We start from the raw sequence: 27,437 nt of genomic DNA, 5'->3' as shown, positions 1-27,437 counted from the left end.
TGTAGTCATGATGGTCCTGGTGACACATTCATGTAGTCATGATGGTTCTGGTGACACATTCATGTAGTCAAGATGGTTCTGGTGACACATTCATGTACACAACGGTCCTGGTGACACATTCATGTAGTCATGATGGTTCCGGTGACACATTCATGTAGTCATGATGGTTCTGGTGACACATTCATATACTCATGATGGCTCTGGTGACACATTCATGTACTCATGATGGTTGTGATGACACATTCATGTAGTCATGATGGTTCTGGTGACACATTCATGTAGTCATGATGGTTCTGGTGACACATTCATGTAGTCATGATGGTCCTGGTGACACATTCATGTAGTCATGATGGTCCTGGTGACACATTCATGTAGTCATGATGGTTCTGGTGACACATTCATGTAGTCAAGATGGTTCTGGTGACACATTCATGTACACAACGGTCCTGGTGACACATTCATGTACTCATGATGGTTCCGGTGACACATTCATGTAGTCATGATGGTTCCGGTGACACATTCATGTAGTCATGATGGTTCTGGTGACATTTATATACTTATGATGGTTCTGGTGACACATTCATGTAGTCATGATGGCTCTGGTGACACATTCATGTAGTCATGATGGTTCTGGTGACACATTCATGTAGTCATGATGGTTCTGGTGACACATTCATGTAGTCATGATGGTTCTGGTGACACCTTCATGTAGTCATGATGGTTCTGGTGACACCTTCATGTAGTCATGATGGTTCTGGTGACACATTCATGTAGTCATGATGGTCCTGGTGACACATTCATGTAGTCATGATGGTCCTGGTGACACATTCATGTAGTCATGATGGTTCTGGTGACACATTCATGTAGTCAAGATGGTTCTGGTGACACATTCATGTACACAACGGTCCTGGTGACACATTCATGTAGTCATGATGGTTCCGGTGACACATTCATGTAGTCATGATGGTTCTGGTGACACATTCATGTAGTCATGACGGTTCTGGTGACACATTCATGTAGTCATGACGGTTCCGGTGACACATTCATGTAGTCATGACGGTTCTGGTGACATTTATATACTTATGATGGTTCTGGTGACACATTCATGTAGTCATGATGGCTCTGGTGACACATTCATGTAGTCATGATGGCTCTGGTGACACATTCATGTAGTCATGATGGTTCTGGTGACACCTTCATGTAGTCATGATGGTTCTGGTGACACCTTCATGTAGTCATGATGGTTCTGGTGACACCTTCATGTAGTCATGATGGTTCTGGTGACACCTTCATGTAGTCATGATGGTTCTAGTGACACATTCATGTAGTCATGATGGTTTAGGTGACAAAGTCATGTAGTTATGATGATTCTGGTGACACATTCATGTAGTCATGATGGTTCCGGTGACACATTCATGTAGTCATGATGGTTCTGGTGACATGTATATACTTATGATGGTCCTGGTGACACATTCATGTAGTCATGATGGCTTTGGTGACACATTCATGTAGTCATGACGGTTCTGGTGACACATTCATGTAGTCATGACGGTTCTGGTGACATTTATATACTTATGATGGTTCTGGTGACACATTCATGTAGTCATGATGGTTTAGGTGACACAGTCATGTAGTCATGACGATTCTGGTGACACATTCATGTAGTCATGATGGTTCTGGAGACACATTCATGTACTCATGATGGCTCCGGTGACACATTCATGTAGTCATGATGGTTCCGGTGACACATTCATGTAGTCATGATGGTTCCGGTGACACATTCATGTAGTCATGATGGTTCCGGTGACACATTCATGTACTCGTGACGTTTCTGGTGACACGTTCATGTACTCATGACGTTTCTGGTGATACATTCATGTACTCATGACGGTTCTGGTGACACATTCATGTACTCATGACGGTTCTGGTGACACATTCATGTACTCATGATGGTTGTGATGACACATTCATGTACACATGATGGTTCTGGTGACACATTCATGTAGTCATGATGGTTCTGGTGACACATTCATGTACACATGACGGTTCTGGTGACATTTATATACTTATGATGGTTCTGGTGACACATTCATGTAGTCATGATGGCTCTGGTGACATTTATATTCTTATAATGGTCCTGGTGACACATTCATGTACTCATGACGGTTCTGGTGACATTTATATACTTATGATGGTTCTGGTGACACATTCATGTAGTCATGATGGCTCTGGTGACATTTATATTCTTATAATGGTCCTGGTGACACATTCATGTACACATGACGGTTCTGGTGACATTTATACACTTATGATGGTCCTGGTGACACATTCATGTAGTCATGATGGTTCAGGTGACACATTCATGTACTCATGACGGTTCTGGTGACATTTATACACTTATGATGGTCCTGGTGACACATTCATGTACTCATGACGGTTCTGGTGACATTTATATACTTATGCTGGTCCTGGTGACACATTCATGTAGTCATGATGGTTCCGGTGACACATTCATGTAGTCATGATGGTTCTGGTGACATGTATATACTTATGATGGTCCTGGTGACACATTCATGTAGTCATGATGGCTTTGGTGACACATTCATGTAGTCATGACGGTTCTGGTGACACATTCATGTAGTCATGACGGTTCTGGAGACACATTCATGTACTCATGATGGCTCCGGTGACACATTCATGTAGTCATGATGGTTCCGGTGACACATTCACGTAGTCATGATGGTTCCGGTGACACATTCATGTAGTCATGATGGTTCCGGTGACACATTCATGTAGTCGTGACGGTTCCGGTGACATATTCATGTAGTCGTGACGTTTCTGGTGACACGTTCATGTACTCATGACGTTTCTGGTGATACATTCATGTACTCATGACGGTTCTGGTGACACATTCATGTACTCATGACGGTTCTGGTGACACATTCATGTACTCATGACGGTTCTGGTGACACATTCATGTACTCATGATGGTTGTGATGACACATTCATGTACACATGATGGTTCTGGTGACACATTCATGTAGTCATGATGGTTCTGGTGACACATTCATGTACACATGACGGTTCTGGTGACATTTATACACTTATGATGGTCCTGGTGACACATTCATGTACTCATGACGGTTCTGGTGACATTTATACACTTATGCTGGTCCTGGTGACACATTCATGTAGTCATGATGGTTCAGGTGACACATTCATTTAGTCACGATGGTTCTGTGATGGGCTCATGTAGCGATGACGATTCAGGTAATATATTTCTGTACTGATGGTGATTCATGTACTGAATGTGGTTCTGGTGATGCCAACTAGCCTCTCTCCCCGCTTCTCTCAATAATGCAGGGGTTGTAGTTTTTTTTATGATTATTTTGAGACTTAGGAGGAGCAGCTTTTCAGCATATGACTAAGTATGTAAATTGCATATGAGCTGTCACATGGCTACTCAAACCTCAAAGTTTTGCATAGAAGGCGGCATTAAACTGAATTATTGCCACAGGTGCAGGAAAACCTAGATTTGCCTCTCTACGCCTCACAATATTAAGTTATATCTTATAATATATGCCTCAGCTGATGCAGAAGATCTTTAAGAAGGGAAATAGGAAGCGGGAACTGCAATCATGCAATTACAGACTTACATGAATAATATCCAATATCTGCATTCACGGTCAGCTTCCCAATATCGAAAGTCTCGATGACATTGGTGTCCCACTTCTTACGATATTCCACGTCGTGTAGAATGTCATAAAGGACCTCAGCGGACACGTCCTTACAATCCATCCGACACTGCAGAGATAAGGCAGAGCACGGTCACTATACATACAGCCACAGTATATACAGGAACTATATCCTATCGGTACAGAGATCAGGCAGAGCGCGGTCACTATACATATAGCCTCAGTGTATAGAGGACCTATATCCTATCAGTATAGAGATCAGGCAGAGCGCGGTCACTATACATATAGCCTCAGTGTATACAGGACCTATATCCTATCGGTATAGAGATCAGGCAGAGCGCGGTCACTATACATACAGCCACAGTATATACAGGAACTATATCCTATCAGTATAGAGATCAGGCAGAGCGCGGTCACTATACATACAGCCACAGTATATACAGGAACTATATCCTATCGGTACAGAGATCAGGCAGAGCGCGGTCACTATACATATAGCCTCAGTGTATACAGGACCTATATCCTATCAGTATAGAGATCAGGCAGAGCGCGGTCACTATACATATAGCCTCAGTGTATACAGGACCTATATCCTATCAGTATAGAGATCAGGCAGAGCGCGGTCACTATACATATAGCCACAGTATATACAGGAACTATATCCTATCAGTATAGAGATCATAGCCACAGTATATACAGGGTCTATATCCTATCGGTACAGAGATCAGGCAGAGCGCGGTCACTATACATGTAGCCTGAGTATATACAGCGCCTATATCCTATCGGTACAGAGATCAGGCAGAGCACGGTCACTATACATATAGCCACAGTATATACAGCAACTATATCCTATCAGTATAGAGATCAGGCAGAGCGCGGTCACTATACATATAGCCTCAGTATATACAGGAACTATATCCTATCAGTATAGAGATCATAGCCACAGTATATACAGGGTCTATATCCTATCGGAACAGAGATCAGGCAGAGCGCGGTCACTATACATGTAGCCTCAGTATATACGGCGCCTATATCCTATCGGTACAGAGATCAGGCAGAGCGCGGTCACTATACATATAGCCTCAGCATATACAGGAACTATATCCTATCAGTATAGAGATCAGGCAGAGCGCGGTCACTATACATATAGCCACAGTATATACGGCGCCTATATCCTATCAGTACAGAGATCAGGCAGAGCGCGGTCACTATACATATAGCCACAGTATATACAGGACCTATATCCTATCAGTACAGAGATCAGGCAGAGCGCGGTCACTATACATATAGCCACAGTATATACAGGACCTATATCCTATCAGTACAGAGATCAGGCAGAGCGCGGTCACTATACATATAGCCACAGTATATACAGGACCTATATCCTATCAGTATAGAGATCAGGCAGAGCGCGGTCACTATACATATAGCCACAGTATATACGGCGCCTATATCCTATCAGTACAGAGATCAGGCAGAGCGCGGTCACTATACATATAGCCACAGTATATACAGGACCTATATCCTATCAGTACAGAGATCAGGCAGAGCGCGGTCACTATACATATAGCCACAGTATATACAGGACCTATATCCTATCAGTATAGAGATCAGGCAGAGCGCGGTCACTATACATATAGCCACAGTATATACGGCGCCTATATCCTATCAGTACAGAGATCAGGCAGAGCGCGGTCACTATACATATAGCCACAGTATATACAGGACCTATATCCTATCAGTACAGAGATCAGGCAGAGCGCGGTCACTATACATATAGCCACAGTATATACAGGACCTATATCCTATCAGTACAGAGATCAGGCAGAGCGCGGTCACTATACATATAGCCACAGTATATACGGCGCCTATATCCTATCGGTACAGAGATCAGGCAGAGCGCGGTCACTATACATACAGTTCCAGTATATAGACAGCATCAGTCGCTGCTATAAGTGTCATGAATTAAGAGTTTGCTCGGTGAGGTCTGTTTCACACATCCGTTTTTGTTCATCAGTCAAAATCCGCCAATTTTATTAAAAAACGGATCCCCCCAAAAAGTGGCGGATTTTGGCTGATGGTCGTCCGTTGGGTCCATCATTTGACGGATCCGTGAGAAATTTAGCGGCTCCTGGGCGGACCAGACGGACACTGCAACTTTTTTTGGGTTGACGGTCCGCTATTTTTAACTGCGCATGCGCGGGAGGTGAAAGCCGGGAGCAGTTTTAACCCTGAATTTCTCTTTCTCTCGCGCACGGGTTCCTTTATTTAGCTCACGTCTTAATGTACAAACTAGATGTGCCCTATGGCATTGGGAGGGCAGTAACATCACGATGGGGGCAGCTTTGTGGCTCTGGGGTGGCGGCCCACCCACCTCTGTGCAGTCACGACCGGCAGGAAAGATGGTGTTTTGCGGCCTGTGCTGGAGATGGTGTGCGGCGCCACCAGAGGATGACTGCACCCAATCTCCAGCACAGGCCTCAATCCGCGGTCTTTCCTGCCGGCTGTGACTGCACAGAGGTGGGTGGGCAGGCAGCGGCAGGATCCAGAGCGTGTAGTCAGGTGGTGGGTCCTGGAGGGGGTCCAGCGGCGGCATCCCTCATTACACCCCTGTCGTTATACCCCCTTGTTACACCCCTTTCACAGCCTTGTGATCACAGCGGCGGTCGGGATCGCAGCAGCAGCCTGGATCCGAGTGGCAGCTGGGATCCGAGTGGCGGCCGGGATCCCAGCGGTGGTCGGGATCGCAGCGGCAGCCTGGATCCGAGTGGCAGCTGGGATCCGAGTGGCGGCCGGGATCCCAGCGGTGGTCGGGATCGCAGCAGCAGCCTGGATCCGAGTGGCAGCCGGGATCCGAGTGGCGGCCGGGATCCCAGCGGTGGTCGGGATCGCAGCGGCAGCCTGGATCCGAGCGGCGGTCGGGATCGCAGCGGTGGCCTGGATCAGAGCAGCAACTGGGATCCCAGCGGCATCACTTGGGTGTGCCAAAATGGCGATCGGTGTACTTCCGGTGCGGCACGGTGGATTGTGGGATTCGGGGACATCCAGATGGAAGTGGATGATGGACAATTTAAGACAATTATGTATACAGATGACGTCCAGAACGTTCAGGAAGCGAAACTCCTGGCGAAATCTCCAGAAAACCGGATTACACTGATGATCCACAGATCACACAAACACGAGGTAGAGATCTCAGAATGTAGATCACACAGTACCCCTCCTCCTGTATATACACACTGCACAGTACCACTCCTCCTGTATATATACACTGCACAGTACCACTCCTCCTGTATATATATATACACTGCACAGTACCACTCCTCCTGTATATATACACTGCACAGTACCACTCCTCCTGTATATATACACTGCACAGTACCACTCCTCCTGTATATATATACACTGCACAGTACCACTCCTCCTGTATATATACACGGCACAGCACCACTCCTCCTGTATATATACACTGCACAGTACCACTCCTCCTGTATATATATACACTGCACAGTACCACTCCTCCTGTATATATATACACTGCACAGCACCACTCCTCCTGTATATATACACTGCACAGCACCACTCCTCCTGTATATATACACTGCACAGTACCACTCCTCCTGTATATATACACTGCACAGTACCACTCCTCCTGTATATATATATATATACACTGCACAGTACCACTCCTCCTGTATATATACACTGCACAGTACCACTCCTCCTGTATATATACACTGCACAGTACCACTCCTCCTGTATATATATACACTGCACAGTACCACTCCTCCTGTATATATACACGGCACAGCACCACTCCTCCTGTATATATACACTGCACAGTACCACTCCTCCTGTATATATATACACTGCACAGTACCACTCCTCCTGTATATATATACACTGCACAGCACCACTCCTCCTGTATATATACACTGCACAGCACCACTCCTCCTGTATATATACACTGCACAGTACCACTCCTCCTGTATATATACACTGCACAGTACCACTTCTCCTGTATATATACACTGCACAGTACCCCTCCTCCTGTATATATACACTGCACAGCACCACTCCTCCTGTCTATACACTGCACAGCACCACTCCTCCTGTCTATATACACTACACAGTACCACTCCTCCTGTCTATATACACTACACAGTACCACTCCTCCTGTCTATATACACTGCACAGTACCACTCCTCCTTTATATATACACTGCACAGTACCACTCCTCCTGTATATATACACTGCACAATACTACTCCTCCTGTCAATACGCACTGCACAGTACCAATCCTCCTGTATATACACTGCACAGTACCACTCCTCCTGTATATACACTGCACAGTACCATTCCTCCTGTATATACACACTGCACAGTACCACTCCTCCTGTATATATACACTGCACAGTACCACTCCTCCTGTCTATATACACTGCACGGTACCACTCCTCCTGTCTATATACACTGCACAGTACCACTCCTCCTGTATATACACACTGCACAGTACAACTCCTCCTGTATATACACACTGCACAGTACCACTCCTCCTGTATATACACACTGCACAGTACCACTCCTCCTGTATATATACACTGCACAGTACCACTCCTCCTGTATATATACACTGCACAGTACCACTCCTCCTGTATATACACACTGCACAGTACCGCTCCTCCTGTATATACACACTGCACAGTACCGCTCCTCCTGTATATACACACTGCACAGTACCGCTCCTCCTGTATATATACACTGCACAGTACCGCTCCTCCTGTATATATACACTGCACAGTACCACTCCCCCCGTATATATACACTGCACAGTACCACTCCTCCTGTCTATATACACTGCACAGTACCACTCCTCCTGTCTATATACACTGCACAGTACCACTCCTCCTGTCTATATACACTGCACAGTACCACTCCTCCTGTCTATATACACACTGCACAGTACCACTCCTCCTGTATATATACACTGCACAGTACCGCTCCTCCTGTATATATACACTGCACAGTACCGCTCCTCCTGTCTATATACACTGCACAGTACCACTCCTCCTGTATATATACACTGCACAGTACCACTCCTCCTGTATATACACACTGCACAGTACCGCTCCTCCTGTATATATACACTGCACAGTACCGCTCCTCCTGTATATACACACTGCACAGTACCACTCCTCCTGTATATGCACTGCACAGTACCACTCCTCCTGTCTATATACACTGCACAGTACCACTCCTCCTGTATATACACACTGCACAGTACCGCTCCTCCTGTATATATACACTGCACAGTACCGCTCCTCCTGTATATATACACTGCACAGTACCACTCCCCCTGTATATATACACTGCACAGTACCACTCCTCCTGTCTATATACACTGCACAGTACCACTCCTCCTGTCTATATACACTGCACAGTACCACTCCTCCTGTCTATATACACTGCACAGTACCACTCCTCCTGTCTATATACACACTGCACAGTACCACTCCTCCTGTATATACACTGCACAGTACCACTCCTCCTGTGTATATACACTGCACAGTACCACTCCTCCTGTCTATATACACACTGCACAGTACCACTCCTCCTGTCTATATACACTGCACAGTACCGCTCCTCCTGTCTATATACACTGCACAGTACCACTCCTCCTGTGTATATATACACTGCACAGTACCATTCCTCCTGTATATATACACTGCACAGTACCACTCCTCCTGTATATATACACTGCACAGTACCACTCCTACTGTATGTATACACTGCACGGTACCACTCCTCCTGTATATATACACTGCACAGTACCGCTCCTCCTGTATATATACACTGCACAGTACCACTCCTCCTGTATATATACACAGCACAGTACCACTCCTCCTGTATATAAACACAGCACAGTACCACTCCTCCTGTATATATACACCGCACAGTACCACTCCTCCTGTATATATACACTGCACAGTACTACTCCTCCTGTCTATATACACTGCACAGTACCACTCCTCCTGTATATACACTGCACAGTACCACTCCTCCTGTGTATATACACTGCACGGTACCGCTCCTCCTGTATATACACTGCACAGTACCACTCCTCCTGTGTATACACACTGCACAGTACCACTCCTCCTGTATACACTGCACAGTACCACTCCTCCTGTATATATACACTGCACAGTACCACTCCTCCTGCATATACACACTGCACAGTACCGCTCCTCCTGTATATACACACTGCACAGTACCGCTCCTCCTGTATATATACACTGCACAGAACCACTCCTCCTGTATATATACACTGCACAGAACCACTCCCCTGTATATATACAATGCACAGTACCACTCCTCCTGTCTATATACACTGCACAGTACCACTCCTCCTGTCTATATACACTGCACAGTACCACTCCTCCTGTCTATATACACACTGCACAGTACCACTCCTCCTGTATATACACTGCACAGTACCACTCCTCCTGTGTATATACACTGCACAGTACCACTCCTCCTGTCTATATACACTGCACAGTACCGCTCCTCCTGTCTATATACACTGCACAGTACCACTCCTCCTGTCTATATACACTGCACAGTACCACTCCTACTGTATATATACACTGCACAGTACCACTCCTACTGTATGTATACACTGCACGGTACCACTCCTCCTGTGTATATACACTGCACGGTACCGCTCCTCCTGTATATACACTGCACAGTACCACTCCTCCTGTGTATACACACTGCACAGTACCACTCCTCCTGTATACACTGCACAGTACCACTCCTCCTGTATACACAGCACAGTACCACTCCTCCTGTATATATACACCGCACAGTACCACTCCTCCTGTATATATACACTGCACAGTACTACTCCTCCTGTCTATATACACTACACAGTACCACTCCTCCTGTCTATACACACTGCACAGTACCACTCCTCCTGTATATACACTGCACAGTACCACTCCTCCTGTGTATATACACTGCACGGTACCGCTCCTCCTGTATATACACTGCACAGTACCACTCCTCCTGTATATACACACTGCACAGTACCACTCCTCCTGTATACACTGCACAGTACCACTCCTCCTGTATACACTGCACAGTACCACTCCTCCTGTATACACTGCACAGTAGCACTCCTCCTGTATATATACACTGCACAGTACCACTCCTCCTGTATATACACACTGCACAGTACCAATCCTCCTGTATATACACACTGCACAGTACCAATCCTCCTGTATATACACACTGCACAGTACCACTCCTCCTGTATATACACAATGCACAGTACCACTCCTCCTGTCTAGATACACTGCACAGTACCACTCCTCCTGTCTAGATACACTGCACAGTACCACTCCTCCTGTCCTGTATATATGCACTGCACAGCACCACTCCTCCTGTATATATACACTGCACAGTACCACTCCTCCTGTCTATATACACTGCACAGTACTACTCCTGTCTATATACACTGCACAGTACCACTCCTCCTGTCTATATACACTGCACAGTACCACTCCTCCTGTCTATACACACTGCACAGTACCACTCCTCCTGTATATACACAATGCACAGTACCGCTCCTCCTGTATACAGTGGGGGAAAAAAAGTATTTAGTCAGTCAGCAATAGTGCAAGTTCCACCACTTAAAAAGATGAGAGGCGTCTGTAATTTACATCATAGGTAGACCTCAACTATGGGAGACAAACTGAGAAAAAAAAATCCAGAAAATCACATTGTCTGTTTTTTTTTCATTTTATTTGCATATTATGGTGGAAAATAAATATTTGGTCAGAAACAAGCAATCAAGATTTCTGGCTCTCACAGACCTGTAACTTCTTCTTTAAGAGTTTCCTCTTTCCTCCACTCATTACCTGTAGTAATGGCACCTGTTTAAACTTGTTATCAGTATATAAAGACACCTGTGCACACCCTCAAACAGTCTGACTCCAAACTCCACTATGGTGAAGACCAAAGAGCTGTCAAAGGACACCAGAAACAAAATTGTAGCCCTGCACCAGGCTGGGAAGACTGAATCTGCAATAGCCAACCAGCTTGGAGTGAAGAAATCAACTGTGGGAGCAATAATTAGAAAATGGAAGACATACAAGACCACTGATAATCTCCCTCGATCTGGTGCTCCACGCAAAATCCCACCCCGTGGGGTCAGAATGATCACAAGAATGGTGAGCAAAAATCCCAGAACCACGCGGGGGGACCTAGTGAATGAACTGCAGAGAGCTGGGACCAATGTAACAAGGCCTACCATAAGTAACACACTACGCCACCATGGACTCAGATCCTGCAGTGCCAGACGTGTCCCACTGCTTAAGCCTGTACATGTCCGGGCCCGTCTGAAGTTTGCTAGAGAGCATTTGGATGATCCAGAGGAGTTTTGGGAGAATGTCCTATGGTCTGATGAAACCAAACTGGAACTGTTTGGTAGAAACACAACTTGTCGTGTTTGGAGGAAAAAGAATACTGAGTTGCATCCATCAAACACCATACCTACTGTAAAGCATGGTGGTGGAAACATCATGCTTTGGGGCTGTTTCTCTGCAAAGGGGCCAGGACGACTGATCCGGGTACATGAAAGAATGAATGGGGCCATGTATCGTGAGATTTTGAATGCAAACCTCCTTCCATCAGCAAGGGCATTGAAGATGAAACGTGGCTGGGTCTTTCAACATGACAATGATCCAAAGCACACCGCCAGGGCAACGAAGGAGTGGCTTCGTAAGAAGCATTTCAAGGTCCTGGAGTTGCCTAGCCAGTCTCCAGATCTCAACCCTATAGAAAACCTTTGGAGGGAGTTGAAAGTCCGTGTTGCCAAGCGAAAAGCCAAAAACATCACTGCTCTAGAGGAGATCTGCATGGAGGAATAGGCCAACATACCAACAACAGTGTGTGGCAACCTTGTGAAGACTTACAGAAAACGTTTGACCTCTGTCATTGCCAACAAAGGATATATAACAAAGTATTGAGATGAAATTTTGTTTCTGACCAAATACTTATTTTCCACCATAATATGCAAATAAAATGAAAACAAAACAGACAATGTGATTTTCTGGATTTTTTTTTCTCAGTTTGTCTCCCATAGTTGAGGTCGACCTATGATGTAAATTACAGACGCCTCCCATCTTTTTAAGTGGTGGAACTTGCACTATTGCTGACTGACTAAATACTTTTTTTCCCCACTGTATACACACTGCACAGTACAGCTCCTCCTGTATACACTGCACAGTACAGCTCCTCCTGTATACACTGCACAGTACCACTCCTCCTGTATATATACACTGCACAGTACCACTCCTCCTGTATATACACACACTGCACAGTACCACTCCTCCTGTATATACACACTGCACAGTACCACTCCTCCTGTATATACACACTGCACAGTACCACTCCTCCTGTATATACACACTGCACAGTACCACTCCTCCTGTATATATACACTGCACAGTACCACTCCTCCTGTATATATATACTGCACAGTACCACTCCTCCTTTATATATACACTGCACAGTACCACTCCTCCTGTATATATACACTGCACAGTACCACTCCTCCTGTCCTGTATATATACACTGCACAGTACCACTCCTCCTGTCCTGTATATATACACTGCACAGTACCACTCCTCCTGTATATATACACTGCACAGTACCACTCCTCCTGTATATATATACACTGCACAGTACCGCTCCTCCTGTATATATACACTGCACAGTACCGCTCCTCCTGTATATATACACTGTACAGTACCGCTCCTCCTGTATATATACACTGCACAGTACCACTCCTCCTGTATATATACACTGCACAGTACCACTCCTCCTTTATATATACACTGCACAGTACCACTCCTCCTGTATATATATACACTGCACAGTACCGCTCCTCCTGTATATATACACTGCACAGTACCGCTCCTCCTGTATATATACACTGTACAGTACCGCTCCTCCTGTATATATACACTGTACAGTACCACTCCTCCTGTATATATACACTGCACAGTACCACTCCTCCTGTATATATACACTGCACAGTACCACTCCTCCTTTATATATACACTGCACAGTACCACTCCTACTGTCTATATACACTGCACAGTACCACTCCTACTGTCTATATACACTGCACAGTACCACTCCTACTGTCTATATACACTGCACAGTACCACTCCTCCTGTCTATATACACTGCACATTACCACTCCTCCTGTATATATACACTGCACAGTACCACTCCTCCTGTATATATACACTGCACAGTACCACTCCTCCTGTATATACACACTGCACAGTACCACTCCTCCTGTCTATACACACTGCACAGTACCACTCCTCCTGTCTATATACACTGCACAGTACCACTCCTCCTGTCTATATACACTGCACATTACCACTCCTCCTGTATATATACACTGCACAGTACCACTCCTCCTGTATATATACACTGTACAGTACCACTCCTCCTGTATATATACACACTGCACAGTACCACTCCTCCTGTCTATATACACTGCACAGCACCACTCCTCCTGTATATATACACTGCACAGTACCACTCCTCCTGTATATATACACTGTATAGTACCACTCCTCCTGTCTATATACACTGCACAGTACCACTCCTCCTGTCTATATACACTGCACAGTACCACTCCTCCTGTATATGTACACTGCACAGTACCACTCCTCCTGTCTATATACACTGCACAGCACCACTCCTCCTGTCTATATACACTGCACAGTACCACTCCTCCTGTCTATATACACTGCACAGTACCACTCCTCCTGTATATATACACTGCACAGTGCCACTCCTCCTGTATATATACACTGCACATTACCACTCCTCCTGCATATATACACTGCACAGTACCACTCCTCCTTTATATATACACTGCACAGTACCACTCCGCCTGTCTATATACACTGCACAGTACCACTCCTCCTGTATATATATACACTGCACAGTACCACTCCGCCTGTCTATATACACTGCACAGTACCACTCCTCCTGTATATATACACTGCACAGTACCACTCCTCCTGTATATATACACTGCACAGTACCACTCCTCCTGTATATATACACTGCACAGTACCACTCCTCCTGTCTATATACAGTCATGGCCAAAAGTTTAGAGAATGACACAAATATTAATTTTTACAAAGTCTACTGCTTCATTTTTTCTAATGACAATTTGCATATACTCCAGAATGTTATAAAGAGTGATCAGCTTAACAGCAATTACTTGCAAAGACAATATTTGCCTAGAAAATTAACTTTATCCCCCAAAACACATTTCAACATCATTGCAGCCCTGCCTTAAAAGGACCAGCTAACATCGTTTCAGTGATCGCTCCATTAACACAGGTGTTGATGAGGACAGGGCTGGAGATCAATCTGTCATGATTAAGTAAGAATGACACCACTGGACACTTTAAAAGGAGGCTGGTGCTTGGCATCATTGTTTCTCTTCTGTTAACCATGGTTATCTCTAAAGAAACACGTGCAGTCATCATTGCACTGCACAAAAATGGCCTAACAGGGAAGAGTATCGCAGCTAGAAAGATTGCACTTCAGTCAACAATCTATCGCATCATCAAGAACTTCAAGGAGAGAGGTTCCCTTGTTGCCAAAAAGGCTCCAGGGTGCCCAAGAAAGACCAGCAAGCGCCAGGACCGTCTCTTAAAAGTGTTTCAGCTGCGGGATCGGGCTACCAGCAGTGCAGAGCTTGCTCAGGAATGGCAGCAGGCAGGTGTGAGTGCATCTGCACGCACTGTGAGGCGGAGACTCTTGGAGCAAGGCCTGGTCTCAAGGAAGGCAGCAAAGAAGCCTCTTCTCTCCAGAAAAAACATCATGAACAGACTGATATTCTGCAAGAGGTACAGGGAGTGGACTGCTGAGGACTGGGGTAAAGTCATTTTCTCTGATGAATCCCCTTTTCGATTGTTTGGGACATCTGGAAAACAGCTTATTCGGAGAAGACCAGGTGAGCGCTACCACCAGTCTTGTCTCATGCCAACTGTCAAGCATCCTGAAACCATTCATGTGTGGGGTTGCTTCTCAGCCAAGGGAATGGGCTCTCTCTCAGTCTTGCCTAAAAACACAGCCATGAATAAAGAATGGTACCAGAATGTCCTCCGAGAGCAACTTCTCCCAACCGTCCAAGAGCAGTTTGGCGATCAACAATGCCTTTTTCAACATGATGGAGCACCTTGCCATAAAGCAAAGGTGATAACTAAATGGCTCAGGGAACAAAACAGAGATTTTGGGACCATGGTCTGGAAACTCCCCAGATCTTAATCCCATTAAGAACTTGTGGTCAATCATCAAGAGACGGGTGGACAAACAAAAACCTTCAAATTCAGACAAAATAAAAGCATTGATTTTGCAAGAATGGACTGCTATCAGTCAGGATTTGATCCAGAAGTTGATTGAGAGCATGCCAGGGAAAATTGCTGAGGTCCTGAAGAAGAAGGGTCAACACTGCAAATATTGACTTGCTGCATTAACTCATTCTGTCAATATAACCTTTTGTTACTCATAATATGATTGCAATTATATTTCTGTATGTGATAAAAACATCTGCCAAACACACATAAAAACCAGAGGGCAGCAGATCATGTGAAAATATAATATTTGTGTCATTCTCAAAACTTTTGGCCATGACTGTACACTGCACAGTGCATCATCTCCTGGGTGCAGCTCAGGAAGGATGACGCAGCCACCTTGAGGGATCAGATGACAGTCCTGCAGGTAGAATAACACAGGTGTGGGGGACATCATACTGTGTATGTGGGGGGGACATAATACTGTGTATGTGGGGGGGACATAATACTGTGTATGTGGGGGGACATCATACTGTGTATGTGGGGGGACATCATACTGTGTATGTGGGGGGACATCATACTGTGTATGTGGGGGGGGATATCATACTGTGTGTTTCTGCTTTATATAAACTGTATACAATGGCAGGCACGGTACCGCACAGTGAACGGGCCTCGGACTGCGGAGCCCCTATGGCAAAGTTAGGAGAAAACACTGTGTGGTGCCAATTCCCTCCTCCTACTACTCCCCCCAAGCGATGCTTTAGGTTGGACGCCCAACAGGAAGGAAGAGGAAGGGGCGTCCGGCCACACCTACAAGGGTTAAACCCAGTTGCCGGGGTCTGTATCTTCCTCATTCTCCCTGGCTGACCCCCTTGGAAGCAGTTGTAGCAGTTGTTCCTGACCTTCTGACAACCAAGTCCGAAGCCATGATCGCGGCCCTGCAGCAGAGAGCAGCACAGGAGGTGAGCAATGGGTTATAGACCTCTTATCTGGCCTGGATGCTCACCCTCCTGTGCCCTCTCGCGACCCCCTAGCCTCCCCATCGTCCCCCGGGGCTCCGTCCTCTCCCATCCTGTTTTCGGGTCACACGGGGAGCTTCTCCAGATCTCCCTCTGCCCCCTTCCCTGGACTGCCAGTCCTCCCCGCCTCGGGCGAGTACTTGCCTCTGTCCAGTGCCGAGACGGCGGGCAGTCCATCCTCCCCCACCGCGCTGGGGCCCACGATCTCGGCCTCCAGCGCTCCTATCGCCGGCTGTGCAGCGTTGTCGCCGGGTAGATGCTCGGCGCGCTCCTCCCGCCCTCCCGAGCGCCTGCGTGTCGGCGGGGAGCCGGCGCTTCCAAGTCGCCGCGCTCCTTCTGCCGCCCCACGCATCGCTCTGGGGGGCGCAGCGATGTCGGTCGTCGGGCCAGTGCACGCCCGGCTCCCTCCTCCACGGCTGTGCGGGCTCCAGTCACTTCCGGTCCCCGGCTCGCACGTGTGGCGGAGGCCCCACCCACTTCCGCTACACAGGCCCGCCCTGTCACCCAGAGCTCAGTGCGAGCCTGGGAAACCCCGCCCACTACTGGCCCGCAGGCCCACGCTGCTGTCCAGAGTGCAGCGCGGGCCAGGGAAGCACCACGCACCTCCACGCCCATACAGCACACAGGCCGCGCCATCAAGCCCCTTTTCCCCGGCCCACCATCTTATGCCCCACTCCCCCAGGCCCGAGCATCCACCCTGGGGACACAGCGTGCCGGCGGCAACCCGCCCATCCCACCCGGCGTGGCGCAGCACAGGCCGTGGCGCACCACAGGTCGTGGCCCACAACCCCCTCAGCCAACTCCCCTAGGCCTGACCTAGGTCCCGCTCACCCTGCCCCCACCCCAGCACAGGCCACTAGACGTCCACGACTCGCCCCACAACGTTCCCCCCGCGAACGTGGCTACGACGTCCGCACCGGGGGCCGCGGAGTCAAGCCGTACATCCGCCAACGCGGTCGCGGAGCGCAACGACCGGTCCAGGGTGACCGATTGTCGCGCTCCGCAACCGATGCAGTACGTATCAAGCACGTGCACGGTCGCACGCAACAGGAACACCCCAATAATAGACGGTGCACCGCCAACACCCCCAGACACTCAGTCTCAAATCGGCTACAGTCCAACGCCAACCCAAGCCCCCTCCGTCACATCCCACCCGGCTCACCCCCCCGCTTCAGCGCCAACACGCCCCACACCCCCAGTCGCGTACCATGTCCAGCGCAACGCCCCCCCCTTAGCACCGAAATAACCGCCACCAAAACATTCCCTAACCACGACAGTCGTAGGCACATACGCCGCAGACCGTCCCCATCCTCCTCCGAAGACTCCTGAAACCATGTTCGCCGCCCCTCTAACTCCTAATATTCCCCCCGGCGACGCAGACACAGCACACATACAGTTGTGGCCAAAAGTATTGACACCCCTGCAATTCTGTCAGATAATACTCAGTTTCTTCCTGAAAATGATTGCAAACACAAATTCTTTGTTATTATTATCTTCATTTAATTTGTCTTAAATGAAAAAACACAAAAAGAATTGTCCTAAAGCCAAATTGGATATAATTCCACACCAAACATAAAAAAGAGGGTGGACAAAAGTATTCTCACTGTTCGAAAAATCATGTGATGCTTCTCTAATTTGTGTAATTAACAGCACCTGTAACTTACCTGTGGCACCTAACAGGTGTTGGCAATAACTAAATCGCACTTGCAGCCAGTTGACATGGATTAAAGTTGACTCAACCTCTGTCCTGTGTCCTTGTGCGTACCACATTGAGCATGGAGAAAAGAATGAAGACCAAAGAACTGTCTGAGGACTTGAGAAACCAAATTGTGAGGAAGCATGAGCAATCTCAAGGCTACAAGTCCATCTCCAAAGACAAGAATGTTCCTGTGTCTACCGTGCGCAGTGTCATCAAGAAGTGTAAAGCCCATGGCACTGTGGCTAACCTCCCTAGATGTGGACGGAAAAGAAAAATTGACAAGAGATTTCAACGCAAGATTGTGCGGATGTTGGATAAAGAACCTCGACTAACATCCAAACAAGTTCAAGCTGCCCTGCAGTCCGAGGGTACAACAGTGTCAACTGTTGTGAGTTCATTTTCCCCTTCGTCACTGGGGGCTGGTGAACTCCCTATTCTGGTGAAGGAAGGTAGTAAGCCTGATTATCAGGCACCTGAGTCTAATGAGGATGACTGGCTGAGTGGAGTCACAGACTGGATATAAGGCTGCCGACGCCCTTCTGCCCTGCAGGTGATTTCTCTGTGGACTCCTAGGACACCAGTCTGATTCCTGCTCCCTAAAGCTAAGTTTTCTGTTTTGGCTTTTGCCTTTTTGTTTTGTTTTTTGTTTTCCTTGCTTTTCAGTATTCTGCCATCCCCTGCTGGGGTGAGCTGAATCTCCTTTTGCCTGTAGCTCTGTCTTCAGTATATTCCTGAGTGCTGACATAGCTTTCTGAAGCCTAGCGTCTTCAGGGCCTTTTTCACTGTCAGTTTGCTGGCTCTTATTTTCATAGGGTTTTTCACGGATTGCAGACAGTAGCCTTCCTGTCCTTTCCTATCAAGTTAGCTTGGGCCCCTCTTTGCTCAGTCTATCCATCTGTCTGTGTTAGTATTTTCATCTTGCTTCACCGTCATTATATGTTGGGGGCTGCCTATTGCTTTGGGGTCTGCTCTGGGGCAGTTTAGATTTCCCCTTTCTTTCTTTAGGCCTATTTGATTCTCCGGCTGTGATCGAGGGGTCTAGGGCATCGTAGGAACCCCCCACGGCTACTGTTAGTTGTTGTGGATAGGATCAGGGGTCTGCAATCAGATAGCTGCCAACTTCTCTGGTTTTCTGGACTTAGCTAGCATTTCTGTTTTTGCCTCCTACGGTGACTCAATCATAACAGAATCACCCGCCATACCGCAGATTCTAGGGTACTCAATAGCAGGAAAGAATTGTGTTTAAAAAAAAAAAAAAAAAGGTGTGTGTATATTCTTTCCTCTATATCTCTGAGGCCGTAGGGGGAATTTTTTTTTTCTCTCTCAATGGAGATAAAGCAATTGTCTGATCATGTGGAGCAGCTCGCTGTGGAAGTGCGGGGAATTTCCGCCTACCTTGCTCGTTCGCATGCTGTTGAGCCAAAGATCCCTACACCTGATGTATTTTTTGGGGATCGATCTAAATTTTTGAGTTTCAAAAATAATTGTAAATTATTTTTTGCCTTGAAGCCTAACTCGTCAGGGAGCTCCGCGCAGCAGGTTAAAATTGTCATCTCTTTGCTGCGTGGCGATCCCCAGGATTGGGCGTTTTCTTTGAAACCAGATGATCCTATTCTGACTAATGTGAACGCATTCTTTCAAGCTTTGGGGTTGTTGTATGACGAACCTAATGCTATTGATCAGGCTGAAAAGACCCTGTTGGCATTGAACCAGGGTCGAGATTCCGCAGAGTTGTACTGTCAAAAGTTCCGAAAGTGGGCGGTCCTTACTACCTGGAATGATAATGCCTTGGCTGCTCTCTTTCGGAAGGGTTTGTCAGAAGCCGTAAAAGATACTATGGTGGGATTTCCTGTTCCCTCTGGTCTGGACGATTCTATGTCATTAGCCATTCAGGTTGATCGGCGTTTACGTGAACGCAGGATTGCACGAGAGGTGTTGCCACCAGTTGAACAGACGTCTGAACCTATGCAATGTGATAGAGTTTTGTCTAAGGCGCAACGTCAGGAGTTCAGAAGGCGTAATAAGTTGTGTTTTTTCTGTGGAGATGCCTCGCATATTATTTCTGTTTGTCCTAAACGAGAGAAACGCATTGCACACACGTTTTCTGTTGGTGGTGTTCAACCTAAGTTTCTTCTGGCAATTACTCTGATCTGCTCCCTGTCCACATTTTCCACCAAGGCTTTTGTGGATATAGGAGCAGCGCTAAACCTAATGGACTTGGATTTTGCTAAACGTTGTGGATTTCCGATGACACCTCTGCAGACGCCTATCCCTTTGAGGGGGATTGATGCTACTCCTTTAGCTAAAAATAAACCTCAGTTTTGGACCCAGGTGGTCATGCGGGTCGCCCCAGACCATCAAGAAAATTGCAGATTTTTGGTATTGCATGGTCTGCATGATGCCGTTGTTCTGGGGTTTCCCTGGTTGCAAATTCATAATCCAGTTTTGGATTGGAAATCTGTGTCTGTGGTGAGTTGGGGTTGTCGGTGTACCTTTAGTGAGGCTCCTGTTTTCTCCACCTCTCCCCAGTCGCATGATGTTCCTGACTATTTGGCGGACTTTTATGATGTATTTAGTGAGAATGAGTCTGCGTCTTTGCCTCCTCATAGGAGTTATGACTGTGCAATTGAACTAAGCCCGGGGTGTAAATTTCCCAAGGGTCGGCTCTTCAATTTATCTGTACCCGAGCACGAGGCTATGTGGTCCTATATTAAGGAGGCGTTGGAGAAGGGTCATATTAGACCATCCTCTTCACCCTTAGGTGCCGGTTTTTTTTTGTGGCCAAAAAAGATGGTTCTTTAAGGCCTTGTATTGATTATCGTGCCCTCAATAAAATTACTATTAAATATCAGTATCCGTTACCCCTGATTTCGGATCTATTCTCTAGAGTTAGAGGTGCTTGCTGGTTTACCAAGCTTGACCTCAGGGGGGCGTATAATCTTATCCGCATTAAGCAGGGGGATGAATGGAAGACGGCGTTTAATACTCCGGAGGGACATTTTGAGTACCTGGTGATGCCTTTTGGGCTCACTAATGCCCCTTCTGTCTTCCAGTGCTTCATGAACGATATTTTCCGAGACATTGTCGATAAATTTTTGATTATTTACCTGGATGATATTTTGATCTTCTCCAAGGATTGGGATTCTCATGTGGAACATATTCGGACTGTGTTCCGGATCTTGAGGGAGAATTCCCTGTATGTCAAAGGATCGAAATGCCTTTTTGGAGTACAGAGGATTTCATTTTTGGGATTTATTTTGTCTCGGTCAACTATTGAAATGGACCCGGCCAAGGTACAGGCCATTTATGATTGGGTTCAGCCCACTTCTTTGAAGGCCCTCCAGAAGTTTTTGGGTTTTGCTAATTTTTATCGGAAATTTATAGCAAAATTTTCTAGTATTGCCAAGCCATTGACTGATCTGACTAAGAAGGGTGCTGATGTGTTGAATTGGTCTCCTGAGGCTGTTGCTTCCTTTCAGGAGCTGAAGCGAAGATTTACCTCCGCCCTGGTTTTGCGGCAACCTGATGTCTCACTCCCGTTCCAGGTAGAGGTGGATGCTTCTGAGATTGGTGCAGGCGCTGTTTTGTCCCAAAAGGATCCTGTAACATCTAAAATGAATCCCTGTGCTTTCTTTTCCCGAAAGTTCTCTCCATCTGAACGTAACTATGATGTGGGGAATCGGGAACTGTTGGCCATGAAATGGGCATTTGAGGAGTGGAGACATTGGTTGGAGGGAGCTAAACATCAAGTTGTGGTCCTCACTGACCACAAGAATTTGATTTACCTAGAGTCGGCTAAACGCTTGAACCCTAGACAGGCTAGGTGGGCCTTGCTTTTTTTAAAAGTTTTGATTTTGTGGTCTCTTTTCTTCCTGGAACTAAGAATGTCAAGGCAGACGCCCTATCTAGGAGTTTCATTGCTGATTCTCCTGTGGTGACCAAGCCTGCTACAATCTTAGGCGAAGGGGTAGTTCTTTCTGCCATCTCGCCCGATTTGAGACTTGCTCTGCAAGAGTTCCAGGAGGACAAACCTGAGCGTTGTCCCAGTGGAAAGTTGTATGTTCCTGACCAGTGGAAGAAGAGAGTGATGTCTGAAGTTCATTGCTCTGCATTGGCTGGTCATCCAGGTATTTTTGATACAAGAGATCTGGTGAGTCGCTCTTTTTGGTGGCCCACCTTGTCTCATGATGTCAGGAATTTTGTGCAGTCCTGTGGGACTTGCTCCCGGTCTAAATCTTGTTCTCGCTCTAGTGGGTTGTTGATGCCTTTGCCGGTCCCCAGGAGGCCATGGACCCATATTTCAATGGATTTCATCTCTGATATGCCGGTCTCTCAAAGAATGACTGTTATTTGGGTGATTTGTGATAGGTTCTCTAAGATGGTTCATCTTGTCCCACTCCCTAAGTTGCCATCTTCCTCTGAGTTGGTGCCCCTGTTTTTGCAACAGGTGGTTCGCTTACACGGGATTCCTGAGAACATTGTATCTGACAGAGGAGTTCAGTTTGTGTCTAGATTTTGGAGGACTTTCTGTTCCAAGCTGGGAATTCAGTTGTCCTTCTCCTCTGCTTTTCACCCTCAGACCAATGGGCAGACAGAGAGAACAAACCAGACCTTGGAGTCGTATTTGAGATGTTTTATTTCCGCTGATCAGGATGATTGGGTTTCATTTTTGCCCTTGGCCGAATTTGCCTTAAATAATAGAGCTAGTTCTGCCACTTTAATGTCACCTTTTTTTTGTAACTTTGGGTTTCATCCTCGATTTTCTTCAGGGTAGGTGGAGCCTTCTGCCTGCCCAGGTGTTGAAACTGTGGTGGAGAGAATGCACCAGATCTGGGACGAAGTGGTGGATAAGTTATCTCTCTCCCAGGAAAAGGCCCAGCGGTTTTCCAATCGACATAGGACCATTGGTCTCCAGTTTAAGATTGGTGATATGGTGTGGTTATCATCAAAAAATATTGCTATGAAGGTGGCTTCTCCTAAGTTTAAGCTGAGATTTATTGGACCTTACAAGATTTTGGAGATTATTAATCCGGTCTCTTTTCGTTTGGCTCTTCCTGTCACATTTAAAATCCATAATGTGTTCCATAAGTCCTTGTTGAAGAGGTTTGTTGAACCAGTGGTTCCTGGGGTGGCACCTCCAGACCCTGTATTGGTTGAAGGTAACATGGAATATGAGGTAGAGAAAATAATGGATTCCCGTCTGGCTAGACGGAGACTCCAGTATTTGGTTAAGTGGAAGGGTTATGGTCAGGAGGATAATTCCTGGGTCTCTGCCTCCGATATTCATGCCAAAAGATTGGTGCGTGCATTTCATCGGGCTCACCCTGATCGCCCTGGTGGCGTGGTTGAGGGTTCGGTGACCCCTCCTCAAGGGGGAGGTACTGTTGTGAGTTCATTTTCCCCTTCGTCACTGGGGGCTGGTGAACTCCCTATTCTGGTGAAGGAAGGTAGTAAGCCTGATTATCAGGCACCTGAGTCTAATGAGGATGACTGGCTGAGTGGAGTCACAGACTGGATATAAGGCTGCCGACGCCCTTCTGCCCTGCGGGTGATTTCTCTGTGGACTCCTAGGACACCAGTCTGATTCCTGCTCCCTAAAGCTAAGTTTTCTGTTTTGGCTTTTGCCTTTTTGTTTTGTTTTTTTGTTTTCCTTGCTTTTCAGTATTCTGCCATCCCCTGCTGGGGTGAGCTGAATCTCCTTTTGCCTGTAGCTCTGTCTTCAGTATATTCCTGAGTGCTGACATAGCTTTTTGAAGCCTAGCGTCTTCAGGGCCTTTTTCACTGTCAGTTTGTTGGCTCTTATTTTCATAGGGTTTTTCACGGATTGCAGACAGTAGCCTTCCTGTCCTTTCCTATCAAGTTAGCTTGGGCCCCTCTTTGCTCAGTCTATCTTTCTGTCTGTGTTAGTATTTTCATCTTGCTTCACCGTCATTATATGTTGGGGGCTGCCTATTGCTTTGGGGTCTGCTCTGGGGCAGTTTAGATTTCCCTTTTCTTTCTTTAGGCCTATTTGATTCTCCGGCTGTGATTGAGGGGTCTAGGGCATCATAGGAACCCCCCACGGCTACTGCTAGTTGTGTTGATAGGTTCAGGGGTCTGCAATCCGATAGCTGCCAACTTCTCTGGTTTTCTGGACAAGGCTAGCATTTCTGTTTTTGCCTCCTACGGTGACTCAATCATAACAGTCAACCCATACTATCCGTCGGCGTCTGGATGAAAAGGGACTGTATGGTAGGAGACCCAGGAAGACCTCACTTCTTACGCCGAGACATAAAAAAGCCAGGCTGGAGTTTGCCAAAACTTACCTGAAAAAGCCTAAAACGTTTTGGAAGAATGTTCTCTGGTCAGATGAGGCAAAAGTAGAGCTTTTTGGGCAAAGGCATCAACAGAGTTTACAGGAGAAAAAAAGAGACATTCAAAGAAAAGAACATGGTCCCTACAGTCAAACATGGCGGAGGTTCCCTGATGTTTTGGGGTTGCTTTGCTGCCTCTGGCACTGGACTGCTTGACCGTGTGCATGGCATTATAAAGTCTGAAGACTACCAACAAATTTTGCAGCATAATGTAGGGCCCAGTGTGAAAAAGCTCGGTCTCCCAGCAGGACAATGCCCCAAAACACACTTCAAAAAGCACTAGAAAATGGTTTGAGAGAAAGCACTGGAGACTTCTAAGGTGGCCAGCAATGAGTCCAGACCTGAATCCCATAGAACACCTGTGGAGAGGTCTAAAAATGGAAGTTTGGAGAAGGCACCCTTCAAATATCAGGGACCTGGAGCAGTTTGCCAAAGAAGAATGGTCTAAAATTCCAGCAGAGCATTGTAAGAAACTCATTGATGGTTACCGGAAGCGGTTGGTCGCAGTTATTTTGGCTAAAGGTTGTGCAACCAAGTATTAGGCTGAGGGTGCCAATACTTTTGTCTGGCCCATTTTTGGAGTTTTGTGTGAAATGATCAATGTTTTGCTTCATTCTCTTTTGTGTTTTTTCATTTAAGACAAATTAAATGAAGATAATAATACCAAAGAATTTGTGTTTGCAATCATTTTCAGGAAGAAACTGAGTATTATCTGACAAAATTGCAGGGGTGCCAATACTTTTGGCCACAACTGTAGGTACCACCACAGGTCTTGGTCCGCCAGGTGGCGTTCACCGTCCACGTCAGGATGGTCCAACAGTTCAGTGAGCCACGATAGGCGGTACCGTAGAAGACGGCGGTCATCCCAAGGACGCATCTGGGTCGCCCCTCCCAGGACCGTGGGGTACTCGGTACCGGGCCGGTGTCAGCGGGATGTGTCACAGCAGCGGGGACCCGGTCCGTGGCCCTGGGTGCTCAAGTAATGGTGGAGTGTAATGGTTTGAATGCAATGAATGGAATAGTTCGTGACGCCACCTGTGGTGTTCGGCAAGTGAGATGTTAAGCCGACGCTGCTTGCAGATCCTCTGGGGCTGGTGGTGTGTTGCAGCCAAGATGGTGAAACTCCCCACAGGTGGAGCTGTAGCCCCAGGGCAGTGTAGATGTGGAATTGGAGAGGCACAAGCGGTGTAGATGCTGGTACCCAGATGTAGCGGTGCTAGGTGCGTTGGCGCGATAATGAATGGAGGACACCAGGGCTTGGAGTTCCAAAGCTTTACTCACATTCTGTAGTACACACAGGTGCCTGCCTCCGGGCCGTGTCCTCCGGGTCAGGGACTCAGTCAACCTCCAGGCAAGATGGAATGCTCCCTTCCAACACTCCGCCAACATGTGCCTTTCTAAACGTCTCCTCTATAGCGCCTTTAAGTGTGAAGTACTCCCAGTACTGAGTTACACTGGAGTGCCTCCTGACAGATGTTCCCAAGAACTCTACTTGTAAGGCAGACAGCTGTAGTCTGCTTCGGGGACTCCTTACTCCTGAGTCCTGGCTCACTATCCAAGTTGCTGTTGTGCCCTCAAGTCTTAGATGGGAGTAGTGCATTTAAAGCCCACTACTCCACCGGTGTCTGCTGCAGAACCATTAGTGTCCATACAACCTCGGGGACCGGTCCCCGGCCTTGCGCTTAGAACTTCTAGGCAGGGTTCTTCCTCTAACCCACGTCCTCTCTGTTCCCTTTTACTCCTTCGTTCCGTTCTAATCTCTCTCTCTTATGGAAGATCAGGTTTCAGTTCAATGTCTTTCTCCTTCTTTCCTTTCCCGTGCCTCTCCCAGACTGACCTGTAATCCTAAACCTTCCCGCTCTTTTATGTATTCTAACTCTACCCGCCTCCCAGCACATTTCGTGTTCCAAGCAGGGAGCCACCAAAGGTGCTCTGCTACACTCCAAGCAGGGAGCTGCAGTGTGGCTTTGCTGAACTACTGTCTTGTGTGGGATGCGAGTGTTGGAGCGTGGTCAGGAGCCTCCAACTTACCTGGATGGTGGGGCACCACACCTCAGGAGGAGGTGCAGTACCTCTGTGGCGACTGAGCCTCAGGGGCGCCACACATCGCCGGGGCTGGAGCGACACCATCCGCGGTAACCGCTCAGGCACGCGACGAGCCCCCGCTGTCATGTGCCCCATCCGCAGCTGCCGGCAGGGGATACCCACCCTCATCTCCCCGGGCTACCGGCCAACATCAACAATCCACTGCAACGGGAGCCCAGGCGTACGGCTGCCTA

General features: G+C 47.1%; 1 protein-coding gene across 6 annotated transcripts in view; it reads right to left on the bottom strand.

Moving 5' to 3' along the window:
- STARD10 (StAR related lipid transfer domain containing 10) overlaps window positions 1-27,437 on the bottom strand; it is an 87,328-nt gene that overhangs the window by 24,546 nt on the left and 35,345 nt on the right. For all 6 annotated transcript variants that reach the window (XM_073548478.1, XM_073548483.1, XM_073548480.1 and 3 more), the window contains one exon: window positions 3,657-3,804. In XM_073548478.1, coding sequence (XP_073404579.1) covers window positions 3,657-3,804 — 148 coding nt within the window. The remainder of the gene's footprint in view (window positions 1-3,656; window positions 3,805-27,437) is intronic.

The sequence above is a fragment of the Dendrobates tinctorius genome, unplaced genomic scaffold (assembly GCF_039654945.1).
Source record: "Dendrobates tinctorius isolate UK_male_01 unplaced genomic scaffold, ASM3965494v1 ptg000157l, whole genome shotgun sequence".
Lineage (NCBI taxonomy): Eukaryota > Metazoa > Chordata > Amphibia > Anura > Dendrobatidae > Dendrobates > Dendrobates tinctorius.
The sequence above is the reverse complement of the archived record's forward strand: the minus strand, read 5'-3'. Positions and strand labels throughout refer to the sequence as shown.